This window comes from Bidens hawaiensis, unplaced genomic scaffold (genome assembly GCF_021521415.1).
Source record: "Bidens hawaiensis isolate Kalapana, Puna unplaced genomic scaffold, B.hawaiensis_p1.1 tig00042460_1, whole genome shotgun sequence".
NCBI classification, from domain to species: Eukaryota; Viridiplantae; Streptophyta; class Magnoliopsida; order Asterales; family Asteraceae; genus Bidens; species Bidens hawaiensis.
The window spans coordinates 1-14,253 of record NW_027497529.1 but is presented as its reverse complement, the minus strand read 5'-3'; the positions used below and the strand labels follow the sequence as shown (position 1 = coordinate 14,253).

The following is a 14,253-nucleotide window of genomic DNA, read 5'->3' as shown; positions in this document are numbered from 1 at the left end:
GTTTGCATTGGGAAGTTGTTGATTTGATGAGAAGGGAAACTGGTTAGAGCTAGGGGTCAAACGAGCCTGAGTTGAGCTTGAGCTTGAGCTTGGCTCGTTTAATTTACGGTTTTAGTTACTTGATGAACGGCAGTTTCCATGTACTGTGATTATGTGAACACGGCTAGGGTAATCCATGTACTGAAGGCAAGGGGTTAGCGGATGGTTAAATGAGTTGATGGATTGAAGTATGTGGGTTAAACTGGTCGTAAATGGTTTAGCAGGTTGACCTTATGAAATTATTATTATTATTATTATTATTATTATTATTATTATTATATAATATAATTAACAAGTTGGTGCCGCAAAGCCCCGATTGGGCCACTTTGCAGCACCCTATTGGTGTGTGTATATATATATATATATATATATATATATATTTTTGTATTTTTTTATGTTTTTGTTTTGTTTTAGTTTTGGCCGTAATGTACGTAAGAAAACCTACCGAATGTGAATTTTGTTTTTGTTCTTTTTTATTATTTTGTTTTAGTTGCGGTACTATGCCGAGCGCGACAGAAACCGACTGAATTTGCGTAGACTCGTCGCGTTTTGTTTTAGTTCAGTACCGTAACGAAAACCGACCGAATGCTATTTTTGTTTTTTTAGTTCTGGTACCGTAACGAACATGACGAAAACCGACTGAATTCGCATAGACTCAAGCACCTCAACATCCGGATCGATAACAGTCGGGTTTTACAAATGATCGAGTTTTACTGACCGAAGCCACGCCATTGGTTCACCCCAATTTTTATAATTTTTTTGTTTTATTTTTGTCTTAGTTCCGATACAATAACACATGTAACTGAAAACGACCGAATTCGCGTCGACTTACCGTATCAACGCTTGTGTTTTATCAACCTGCCCGGCGCGACGCACCCGGAAAAACATTAGTTGTTTTCTAAATTTCAAACTGGGTGACGACTTAACATGTTTATTTAAGCGAGTTAAACATGTTAACCCAAAGACGGACATGTCATCTTTATTTACTTGGCAGAGCTTGTTCTAACCAAACTGAGTCAAAATCAAGTTAAGCCAATATTTGTAAACTGGTATTAATTTTTTTTTCGCGCATTACATATTTTTGTTGTTCATAGATTTACAGGTAAAATTATTTCAAATATGACCACCGACATATAAATATGTTAGTATTTTAGTGTAATTGGATTAACTGGTCGATTAATTTAATCATAATAAACATTAAGCAAGTTCGGGATGTGCGGAGTGCCGCTTTCTTTAGTTTAGTATGATGTTAGGGGTTTCGCCCCTAACAAACGTGGGTCCGGGGGCAGCGCCCCAGGTTGCGGGGTTCTAGGGGCGGCAGCCCCTAACAGGGTCCAAGGGGCAGCGCCCCTGGCTGGGGTTAAGCTGCCAGGTCAGCTTAGAAAAATTTTATTTTCGTTAATATTGCTTCATTAAAATTTCAGTAGAAAAATGAATTTTATGATTATGTCACACATAATCATAAGTTTAATTTGGAGTTTATTTATTAACAAATTTTGAATTTTAAATAGATAACTACTTAAAGCAGTTATCTAACTTGGAAACTGCCTTAGGGTTAATATATCGTTCATTGTTTGATTGACGCTTCTTCTGGTTCATCTTCCTCATAAATTCCATACGAAATTCTTGTCTCAATTTAGAGTTTTATCTGATTAAAGTATTTTAGAGAACCACCAAAATAACTTTTAATCTGAAAGTTATCACACGACTCTCTAAATAATCCAGGTTACTATTTTGAAATCCCCAAAAAAAGATTAAAAGTTATTGCTTGTTGAAAGATGTCAAACGGAGAGTCTTCTAAGAACGTGATAGAGAAATTCGGGAAATTGGAAAAGTTTGAAGAGATTGATTTCGTAGATGGCAGAAAAAGATGCACTTCTTTTTAACCACTCTCAAACTTGTGTACGTGCTGAGTACACTGATGCCTGCAGTGGAGATGAGCGATGATGAGAACCTGACAATGCAACAGACCCGAAGACAGACCAAATGGAAAAACGATGATTATCTGTGTCGAGGTCACATATTAAATGGTATGTCTGATTCATTGTTTGATGTTTATCATAGTGTAGAATCTGCTAGTAAATTATGGGAAACCCTAGAATCAAAATACATGGCAGAAGATGCATCTAGTAAGAAATTCCTTGTTGGTAATTTCTTAAACTATAAGATGGTTGATTCTAGATATGTGATGGAACAATATAATGAGTTGCTGAGAATGTTAGGGCAGTTTAAGCAGTATAACATGAACATGGATGAATCAATTGCTGTGTCGAGCATGATTGTAAATTACCTCCTTCTTGGAAAGATTTTAAAAACACCATGAAACATAAGAAAGAGGAATATACCATGGTTGAATTAGGAACCACATTTCAAATAGAAGAGTCTGTAAGGGCTCAAGAGAAAGTGTGGATTAAAGAACCCACGGGCCCTAATTCTGTTAACATGGTAGAATCATCCAATGCTGCTGAAAAACGCAAAGGGAAACGAAAGTTTCAAAGTTCCAACAATTTCAATCCCAATAAGAAGTCAAAGTCAGTGTGTTGGAAGTGTGGAAAGCCCGGTCACTTTAAAAAGGACTGTCGGACCGGTAAAAGTGATGGAAAAGGCAAGTTAGATGGTGCTGGTCCAAGCGGGTCTAAGGACTCGGGAAATCAAGGTCAGGCTTTAATACCTAATTATCATTCGGTATAGAATTATTGTTCTTTAATATCTCAAGCATGTTATGTGCGGGATGATGATATTGCCTGGTGGGTGGATTCAGGAGCAACAAGTCATGTTTGCAAAAATCTCCAATGTTTAGGAAGCTTGAACCAATTGAAGATGGATCTAGTTTAATCATGGGAAACGTTGCTACTGAACCTATCAAGGGTTTAGGATCTGTTGAACTTTTATTTACTTCCGGAAAACATTTGCTTTTAAATAATGTCTTGTATGTACCCGGGATTCGAAAGAATCTGTTGTCTGGTATTGCTTTGAATAATTATAGTTACAAACAAGTAATCGAAAGTGACAAGTTTATCTTGTCAAGACATGGTGCCTTTGTTGGTTTTGGTTATCTTGTAATGGGATGTTTAAGTTGAATTTGGATGTTCTTTTTCATAATTCTGTTTGCATGGCTTCTACTAGCTCTAATAGAACTTTGGATAAATCTATTTTGTGGCATGCTAGATTAGGACATGTTCATTATAAAAGGTTAAAAGATATGTCTAAAATAAGTTTAATACCTGGTTTTGATATTGTTAATGAAAAATGTCATACTTGTGATTTAACTAAGATAACTAGAAAACCTTTTACAAATCGTGTAAATAGAGAATCCAAAGTATTAGAACTAATTCATAGCGATTTATGTAATTACATTGGTACACCATCTTTAGGAAATAAAAGATATGTAATTACATTTATTGATGATTCATCTAGATTTTGCTTTGTTTATTTATTACATGCTAAAGACGAGTCACTTGACAAATTTAAAATATATAAACAAGAAGTTGAATTACATCAAAATGAGTTGATCAAAATTCTTCGTACTGATAGGGGAGGTGAGTATTATGATCCGGAATATTTTTAATCTACCGGTATAATACATCAAACAACGGCTCCTTATACACCACAACAAAATGGTGTGGCGGAAAGGAAGAATAGGACCTTAAAAGAAATGGTTAATGCCATGTTATCCTATTCGGGTTTAAGTGATGGATTTTGGGGTGAGGCTATGCTAACAGCCTGTTATTTATTGAATAGAGTTCCAAATAAACAGAATAAAATAACCCCATATGAACTTTGGTACAAAAAGTCACCAAATTTAAGTTTTCTTAAAGTTTGGGGATGTAGAGCCGTGGTTAGGCTAGCTGAACCAAAAAGAAAAACTTTGGGTGAAAGAGGTATAGATTGCATATTTATTGGTTATGCTGAGCATTCCAAGGCTTATAGGTTTTATGTATTAGAACCTAATGACTCGGTGTCTATAAACACTGTTATAGAGTCAAGAGATGCAATATTTGATGAACAAAGATTCACTTCCGTACCTAGACCAAAGGACACGAGTCATAGTTTGCAGATTTCTCAAACTATAGATGAAAATGTACCATCAACCAGCACTGAACCAAGAAAATGTACGAGAATAAATAAACCTAAAAATTTTGGTGATGATTTTCAAGTTTATTTAGTTGAAGGGTCAAGTGATGAGATTGTATCTCAATATCAATATTGTTTTAATATTGAGGAGGATCTAAGGACATTTAGTGAAGCAATGGCATCTAGGGATGTTGCTTTCTGGAAAGAAGCAATTCAAGATGAAATTGATTCTATAATGCAAAACAATACTTGGAAACTGACTAACTTACCCCCTGGGTGTAAACCATTGGGAAGTAAGTGGATTTTCAAAAAGAAAATGAAGGTGGATGGTAGCATAGACAAGTTTAAAGCCCGATTGGTTATCCAAGGTTTTAGACAAAAGGAAGGCATTGACTTCTTTGATACATATGCACCAGTTGCTAGGATTTCGACCATTTGGTTGTTAATAGCACTTGCTGCTATACACAATCTTGTAATTCACCAAATGGATGTAAAAACTACATTTTTGAATGGTGAGTTGGATGAGGAGATCTATATGAAACAACCTGAAGGCTTTGTTTTGCCTGGAAATGAGAATAAGGTTTGTAAATTGATCAAATCGTTGTATGGTCTTAAGCAAGCACCAAAACAGTGGCATCAAAAATTTGATGATGTGGTATTGTCTAATGGCTTTATACTAAATCAAGCTGACAAATGTGTATATAGTAAATTTGATCCATCTGGTAAAGGAGTAATAATTTGCTTATATGTATATGACATGTTGATATTTGGCACTAACCAAGATCAAGTAGATAACACAAAGAAATTTTTGTCATCTAAATTTGCCATGAAAGACATGGGGAGGCAGAGGTGATTCTTGGTATAAAAATCACACGTAATAACAATGGTATTACAATCTCTCAATCTCATTATATTAAGAAGGTTTTAAAAAAATTTAACTTCAAAGATTGTTATTTTGTGAGTACTCCCATGGATCCAAATGTTAAGCTCCTACCAAATAAAGGTATTGCTGTAAATCAGCTGGAATACTCAAGAGCTATAGGATCACTCATGTATGCTATGATAAGCACTAGGCCTGATATTGCTTATGCTGTTGGAAAGCTTAGTAGATATACTAGTAATCCGAGTTCATATCATTGGCAAGCAATTAATCGAGTATTTAGATACTTGAAAGGAACCATGGACTATGGCTTAAGTTACAAAGGATTTCCTTCTATTTTAGAAGGATATTCTGATGCGAGTTGGATTACTAATATGGAAGATCATTCTTCCACAAGTGGATGGGTATTTCTACTTGGAGGAGGTGCTATATCTTGGGCATCAAAGAAGCAAACTTGTATAACTAACTCGACAATGGAATCTGAGTTTGTGGCATTAGCAGCAGCTGGTAAAGAAGCTGAGTGGCTAAGAAATTTAATTTATGAAATTCCATTGTGGCCTAAACCGATATCTTCTATATCTATCCGATGTGATAGTGAAGCTACTTTGGCTAAGGCATATAGTCAAGTGTATAATGGCAAGTCTAGACACTTAGGTGTTAGACATAGCATGATTCATGAACTTATAACGAATGGAGTGATATCAGTGGAGTTTGTGAGAACTCACATGAATTTAGCCGATCATTTAACCAAAGGGTTGAGTAAGGATCTTGTGCACAAGGCGACTATAGGGATGGGTTTAAAGTCCATCTAAAATCTTCCATGTTAAGATACCTAATTCCCATCTAATATAACATTAGGTGTTGAATTCAATGTGGAAAGCTTAACATCGGAAGATTGAAACACATTATTATTTACATCCCAAGGTATGTGTTCAGACCTGCAAGTTGAGGAGGTTGAAGTATAACTTCTTAATAGTTCTTTTGAAAAATTGCATATGCAGGTGCAAGAACAAAAGAACTACCTATATGAGTATGAAGTTTAGCTGCTTCAAGAAGCTGGGACTTGGCTTTGATATGCTTATGAAGGATTAGGACACCAAGCTAGTAAAATAAAGTGTCATGTAAGAATATGTAAGTATGTAAACCTATGTGTATATTATCTTCGAGTATTCACTATGAATAGCAAGGGTTCAATCCATAGAGACACCCAGATATTCGGATATTTGGAATGTGTAATATACTAAGATGAAATTCAATCGTCACGACATTTCATTCATGCATAAGTTTGTTTGTTTGTGATAAGTTTTAGTTAATCAAGGATTACACTAAAATGGGGGAGGATTGTTAGTATTTTAGTGTAATTGGATTAACTGGTCGATTAATTTAATCATAATAAACATTAAGCAAGTTTGGAATGTGCGGAGTGCACGCTTTCTTTAGTTTAGTATGATGTTGGGGGCGAAGCCCCTAACGAACGGGGTCCGGGGGCAGCACCCCCGGTTGCGGGATTCTAGGGGCGGCAGCCCCTAGCAGGGTCTAAGGGGCAGCGCCCCTGGCTGGGGTTAAGCTGCCAGGTCAGCTTAGAAAAATTTTATTTTCGTTAATATTGCTTCATTAAAATTTCAGTAGAAAAATGAATTTTATGATTATGTCACACATAATCATAAGTTTAATTTGGAGTTTATTTATTAACGAATTTTGAATTTTGAATAGATAACTGCTTAAAGCAGTTATCTAACTTGGAAACCGCCTAGAAACTGCCTTAGAGTTAATATATCGTTCATTGTTTGATTGACGCTTCTTCTGGTTCATCTTCCTCACAAATTCCATACGAAATTCTTGTCTCAATTTAGAGTTTTATCCGATTAAAGTATTTTGAAGAACTACCAAAATTTTTAATCTGAAAGTTATCACATGACTTTCTAAATAATCCAGGTTGCTATTTTGAAATCCCAAACAAAATATACCCCAAAAGTACAAGACAACCATCTTTTATTATTTTTTGGCACAGTTAATTGATTAAAATCTTCACTTCTGGTGCTACAAAAAAATAAACATATTAACTACAAATTACTCGGTACATACTCGAACAAGGAAAACATAAAACTAGAAATAAAATCCATCAACACACACCAAGCAAACACTTTAGTGCTTGATGTCCATCTCATCAGGGTATCCAAACAATACAACATACACACTGGTAGTTACAAAGAGATAACACCAATCTGACCGACGCAACATTACTAAAGAGCATGGTAATAATTATTCCAGACAACATCTCACCAATTCGGCTGCGATTTGGTGCATTAAATAACTCATGTATATACAAGCAAGCATCCATCATCAGCTGTTTGTTTATATGATCTTGTTGACTTCCATTCGACGTGAACAGTATCTTAATTGGCTTTTTTCTGTTGCGACACTTTACTGTTCGAGCTCCTGATACCTTTCCCTGTCTTGCCTGTCCAAATAATTTTGACCCGTTAACTTATGAACGAATTGACTGGAATTATCTTTTATTTGAAACAGGGGAAATAGAAGAAAATAGGGGTGGCAGTTACACTACCCGAACCTGACACGGAAAAACACAGGTTCTGGGTTGACTAACAAGACCCGTTTTAAGAAAATGGGTCCAGTTCGGGTCAACTAACAATTCGTTTAAAAAACGGGTCGGGTTGACCTGTATAAAACGGGTTGATCTGTTAGCCCGTTTAAGTATTTAAAATTCTTTTATAATTATATTTTAATTTTGTTTTTTCCGTTTTCCATTTTTCTGAAGACACACTTGCAATTTCCAATACATTTTCAAGATTTTTTAATAATTGTAAAAAAAAAAAGAAAAACACTCATTACTCATTTACTCTACCAACTCTAACTTACATCAATTTTTTTGATAAATGAGTTAAACGGGTCGTGTTCAGGTCGACCCGAATTTATTTGTGTGCGGATTGTGGTCGAAATCTTTGACACGAATATTAATATGGGTCGGGTTCGGGTTGCACATTTCAACCTGTCAACCCGTTAACCCGCCAACTTGACACGATTGACACCCCTTCAAAAAACTTAAACGAAAACGGGTCAAATGGGTTCAATGAGTTAAAATTCAGAGATAGATAGACTAACTGTTACTGGGAAGTGATAGCTGTTTATTTCCCTGATTACCCAAATTCGAGGACCTCTCTTTAGGACTGCTTTGTGATCTTGACTGGACTGAATCCTTTAGTGGCTTTGACTTTGACTTGACAGGCAATGATGCAGGAACTTGTTGAATGCTAGTGGACTTGATAGGAGAAGAATCAACGCCACCAGATTGCGATTTCTCATTTGAAGCAACGGTTTTCTTGCCAGCAGATTTTAACTCTTGTTCTTGCTCTTCTTTAGCAGACCCGCTGTCCTGAATCTTGATTTCATCTTTTGTGTTGATGTCAAGAAAACGGTTTTCCCATGGTCGGACAGCCATCCATCTCTCCAGCCAGTTCCAACCCCAGTTGCTTTTATCGGGTTCAAATCCCGAGGGAGTTACCTGTTGTTTGGATCCTGCTTGCCACTGCAACAAACAATCATATGTCATACACAAAATTCCGAAGGGCATTTTCATCATTAGGTGTGGTTTATTAATATTATTATTATTATTATTATTTTTTTTTTTGCCACATTTGGGATACAAACAACTTTATACATACTTAAAAGTAGTTTCAATGCATGGGTGGTCTTAAAAGAGAAAAGTTGAATACATAAGTAGTATCTGCATACACTATCCTTTTTTTTTCTAAAAATAAAAGAAAAAGGACTGAAAGAAATAAAGGTGCTCTCTGCATAATTTTAAGTATTTGAAATTTGAAAACAGTGGATAAGCACTATATTTATATTTAAGCATGTGCAAAAAAATGATATTTCAATTTTAAGAGTTTGGATCCTGCTTGCCACTGCAGCAAACGATCAAATGTCACATCTTTTTTGTTTTTTTCCCAAAATTCTGAAAGGCATTTTTGTCATTAGGCGTGTAACGTGTTTTTTGCCACGTATGGGATACACAAACCTTGATACATACTTATAAAGTAATTTCAATATGTGGGTGCTTTTAGAAGAGACAAGTTGAATATATAAGTAGCCGCTACATGCATTATCCTTTTTTTTTTATAAAAATAAAAGAAAAGGGAACTGAAAGAGGCAAAGGTACTCTCTACAAAATTTAAAGCATAGTTATTAAAAGCGTTGCTTTTTTGCGCCTAGGCGTTTTTTTTCAGTAGAAGCGCAGTTGCAGCGCTTTCCATAAAAGTAGGCTAAATTTTAGGCCATTAGTCGGCAGTTGCTAGTTTTTTTTATATTTTTTTATTTTAGCTTGATTTTATTTGATTTTTTTTTTATTTATCACTTAACTTAGTTAAACAGCTTACCTAAAATTAATAGGTTTAACAAAATTAACTCAATATCACTATTAAGTGATCGATCTCTGGTTTCTCAGTATCACAAAGCAAGAATCCAAGAACAAAGTTATCAAAAGAAACAATATCTTCTCTCATTTGAACACATCGGTAACGCTAATTATCATGGCTACAATTAGCGTTTCAAAACTGTTCTACTAAATAAATACTGTCAACAAACAGTTGATCACATCAGTAACTCACACTATTATGGCAGATTATAGAGAGTTTTTCATAAATAACAAGAGATCGATCATTTTGGTACTTGCTTTGGGTGTTTAGATGATTTTGGTACTTTATGTTGAGGATTATGGTTTTGAATTATTTTGGTATTTGAAAAAAGTGATATTTTCCATTACAAATTTTGTTTTTGTTTTTTTATTTAAGTGCGCTTTTGTTTTATTTAAGTGCGTTTTTTGTTTGAAGCCCGCGCTTTTTTCGCACCTAGCGCCTAGGCCCTCAAAGAGGCATATGCGCCTTAAGTGCGCCTAACGCATTTGATAACTATGATTTGAAGTATTTGAAAAGCACTATTATTTATATTTAAGTGTTTGCAAAAAACATGATATTTCATATTACTTGGTGAGCAAGAGCATATGCCATGGCTCTTTCACGTTTAGCAGCTGCTTCTTGTCTCTTTATCAACTTTGCTTGGATTTCTTCAACAGATCCAACACTATCGCACCATCCTTGCTGGCAATTAAAGGGTAAAAACGTAAACCAACTAAAGACAGAAAAGGATTTGTATTCACATATCATGTGATGGGAATGACATGTACTTAACAAAAAAAATATAAAAAAATAATATAGAATAATCATGCATATATTCATCCAGTAAAAGCAGGGGGGCATTGTTATTATAAACTTGTTAAACCACTTGGCTAAACAATTCTTATTCAATGTTTAGGTACATTACCAGTTGGTACTTCTAAGTTTTCGCATTAAAGACCAAGTCATCGGCAATAAAACTTAGGAGTAGAAGTGTTCAAAAAAGCCTAAACCAAAAAGGCCGACAAATCGTATGAAAATTTAGGTTAACAGATAACTTTTTATTATCATTTCAGTTAAGTTAATCAAACTGAGAAAAAAAAATGCGGTTTGACTGCAGCCCTTGACTTATAAATTTATCACTTTTTAATCTACAATGCTCACCTCTATTTCACGAACATGAGCCTCATGTTGGAGTTGCTGTTGATGCTTTTGTTGCTCGGACTGACCTTCCAATGCAATGCGAACACGCCTGGCTCGAACTCGTGCCTGAACCCTAACTAAGGCTTGCATACACCGAAGAGTAATTGCAGCTTGCTTTCTCACAGCATGGCCTCTGACTAGAGCCTGTAGTCTGACCAGTCCTTTAAGTGCTCTTAGTGCTCGCCTAGCCTGAATATTGTTATTATAGAGGTCGTTCAAGGTCAAATATAACATCATTAATGAAGCATCAAAAGTACATTGCTAATAGTTGCATGTACAATGACAGAAGTTGGTATAATATAATATAGGTTTCTTGTTGCTTAAGGCTTCAACAACCATAACAGTTAACAGTGCAGGTGGTTCAAGCGGCGGGTCGGTAACAAGTCAATCATGTTCAAATGGATCATTTTTATAGTGGTCAAAACAGGATAGGCGGGGTTGAACTGATATGCGAACGGTTTTTTTTCTCTGTTTATGTTTTATTCATGGTTGCAAAAACAATAACAATCTAAATATTTGGAAAAATAATAATAGTAATAACAAGACCATCTATCAAGAGTTTTATAAAGCAAATATCCACTGTTACATCCATTCATGTATCAATAATCTTAAACCCTAAAAGAAAATACAACCTAAAGCAAAACAGTGAAAAAAATATTACCAAAAATCCTCGAAAAGCAGCTTGGATGTGTGTAGCCGCCCACGTTTCTCTCATATGTTGTTCCGTCTGAGATGAATCGTGCATTTGTAGTGTAGTAGAAGAAGAATTTGTAGCATCATGAACTGCACTGCTATTGCCATCTTCAGCATTGAGTTTGGTTAAAAAATCTTCGCTGTTTATCTCTACGGAATTTTTTCTTCTGTGACGAAACTTTCCCGTATTCACTCTCTGAAATTGATTATGCAAATGCAAGTAATGAGATAGATAATGTCACCGTACTATGGTAGTACACCATATTTTACAAAATTTTATTGTTAGACAAGTAATTTAAATTTAAAAAGAGGTGACTAGAATAAATACAGAGATAGATAGCTATTTAGCATGCTATAATTATAATAATTGAACTTTTATACAAACAACATTTAACTATAACTTTAATAACAACAGTTTTAATTACAAAAAGTTTTTTATAAATATAATTTGAGATCTGGAACTTCTAAACACTCCTTTATAAAACTAATTTTTATAAAGTTGTAAAATATATATTTAAATTGAGATTTATAAAAAATTTTCAACTATGATTTAAAAAAAAAGATAAATTAAAGTGGGTTTTGAAATTAAAGTAAATGAGAATTTGCATAAAACCGTCCTCCATATTAGCATTTTACAGATTACAGAAGCTAAAATATGAGATAGCACCCAACTGAAACTTCATCCAAATGTTTATACAATCGGTGCATACACATTAGTACAACTTCTAAAGCATCCATCCGACAATCACCAACATTTTGATACATGGGCCACATAACTAAAGCTTTAAATCAATTTCAAGGTCACAAAGTGGTTCTGTTTTATTCATTTACAACTTTTGTTTTCTTTAACATTTTGCTAAAAAGTATAACTAGAGCTATGTTATTTGGCTCTTAAATCATATAGATAAGCAACCGACTATATACAGGAAAAGTATAAATGAAAAAGGATGTAAAAGAACAGACCCTTAACTATTAATTTGTAACACTCTTATTACATTCACTAGTATGAAAATAAGTTGTCACCGGAGCATCACTTAAGTACATAATGTAAGTGATCAAAATTATCCATAGAAACATTTCATATTTTCATGGATCATAGTAATTTGCATATCTTCCAAAACCTAAATTTCATATGTAACATAACTTCTAAAGCATCATTTTAAACACGTCGTTTACATAACTACTCCTCAATTCGTCACTTACAAAGTGTCAATTCCTACACCACAAACCAAAATTTTGACAAATGATAGTTTAACTGCGCTTAGTGTATATATTTCTTTTCAACACTACCCATAATACAAGTACTAATTTACAGAAGCTACTTTCAAAATCACTTGTTATATTGATTAGGTACAGTAGGTACGAGTATGCATCTCAAAATCAGCATGAAAATGTGCAAACAGGAATCGGGATTGAAGTAACAATGTGAAAGAAGACAAACAAAGAAATTAAAGAGAAAAAAACATACAAGAAACATGCCTATGATATTAATATAAGTAAATTGAATTGGGAAAACAAATTTATTAAAGTACTAACACTGAGTCCATCTTCTCCCGGACTTTGTGATTTTCCTTGTTTCTTCAATCCAATGAGTGCTCTAATCCATTTTCCAGAAACACCCATATTTGTAACTTACCAACTTCAAGCCTGCATGTAGTTCCAATGAGAATTAGTATATGTTAAAGCACCAAAACAAATTTAATTATTTCATCAAAAGAATAAACATTTTTCATCTTCTCCAGTTCACCACCACACCACCTCTCCCCTTCTGCAGAAAATTGGTTTGCACTAATAAAAACATTTGGGCTTAGCATCCTTAAAAAAAATTAAAAAAAAAGACTTTTTCAGCAGTAAAATTCCATTTTTTTTCAAAAGAATTCAATAGCTGAATCTGCTAAAAGAGGGAAAAGCCCATCGTTTCACATAAAATGGGGCATCTGGATGTGATCACTACGATTTGAAGTCACAACAATTGAGTTAATTGATAACGCTGTTCACGATCCAAGCAGAACTGAACGCAGGCTTGCTCATACTTGGTTTGGTTTGAAACCGAGCCGAACCAAAAGGTTTGAATTTAAAGAAACGAGCAACATGATTATGCTTGAACTTGGTTTGGTTTGAAACCGAGCAGCTTGGTTCCGTACAAAGTTTTCAATTATTAAATTTCTTAAACTCCAAAATGCCATTAATTCTAGACTTCCAACTCTAAAACGTCTAAAACTCAAAGTTAACAAGAAAACATATATAAAATGAGCGGCTAGGGTTTAAAATTGAACCTTGAAGTCAACATAAAATAGGAAAACTCAAAAAACTTTAAAAATTGAATCATCATCATCATCATCATCGTACTCAGTATATCCCACCAATAGCAAAGCTATGTTAGGGTCTGAGGAGTGTAAGATGTAGACAGCCTTACCTCTACCCCATAGGGATAGAGAGGCTGCTTCCGGTGAGACCCCCGGCTCGATAGTAGTTTTGCATCAAGCCTTGGACATAAAGCACATAGCACTCAATCATCGGGATACCGGCTGATTGGTGCATGTACCCTCGTCTTTCGGCTATCAACGCCACCACATGATGCCTGATTAACCTTCCGCCACTTTTAACGTTATTTTCACGAGATTAGTAAAATAACGTCAAAATTAGTGCAATTTCACTTTTGCCCACCCGAGGGTTTACACATATATACATAATATGCGCGCACCTCAAGCAGGGCGTATATTGAATATTTATATATATATATATATATATATACATAAAATATATATGTAAAGATGATAAACTAAAAAGCAATTCAAGCAAACGAAACGAACCGAGCGAGGCTTTGCTCGTGCTTGGCTTGATTTTAAACCGAACCGAGCCAAAGTCTAATGAGCATTTTCCGAGCAACTTTCGAGCAAGCAACGAGCAGTAAATCAAGCAATGAGCATTTTGTTATCATCTATCAATTAG

At 34.7% G+C, this 14,253-nt stretch overlaps 1 protein-coding gene across 1 annotated transcript; it reads right to left on the bottom strand.

The window, feature by feature from the left end:
* Positions 1–7,235: 7,235 nt before the first annotated feature.
* Positions 7,236–12,944, bottom strand: LOC143593656 (protein IQ-DOMAIN 5-like). Its single transcript, XM_077073221.1, has 6 exons — positions 12,838–12,944; positions 11,270–11,497; positions 10,570–10,797; positions 9,997–10,110; positions 8,117–8,540; positions 7,236–7,454 (listed from the first exon to the last, which is right to left on the bottom strand). Exons 1-6 carry the CDS (start codon positions 12,922–12,924, stop codon positions 7,390–7,392), a joined length of 1,146 nt encoding a protein of 381 aa, XP_076929336.1. The 5' UTR covers positions 12,925–12,944; the 3' UTR covers positions 7,236–7,389.
* Positions 12,945–14,253: the final 1,309 nt, after the last annotated feature.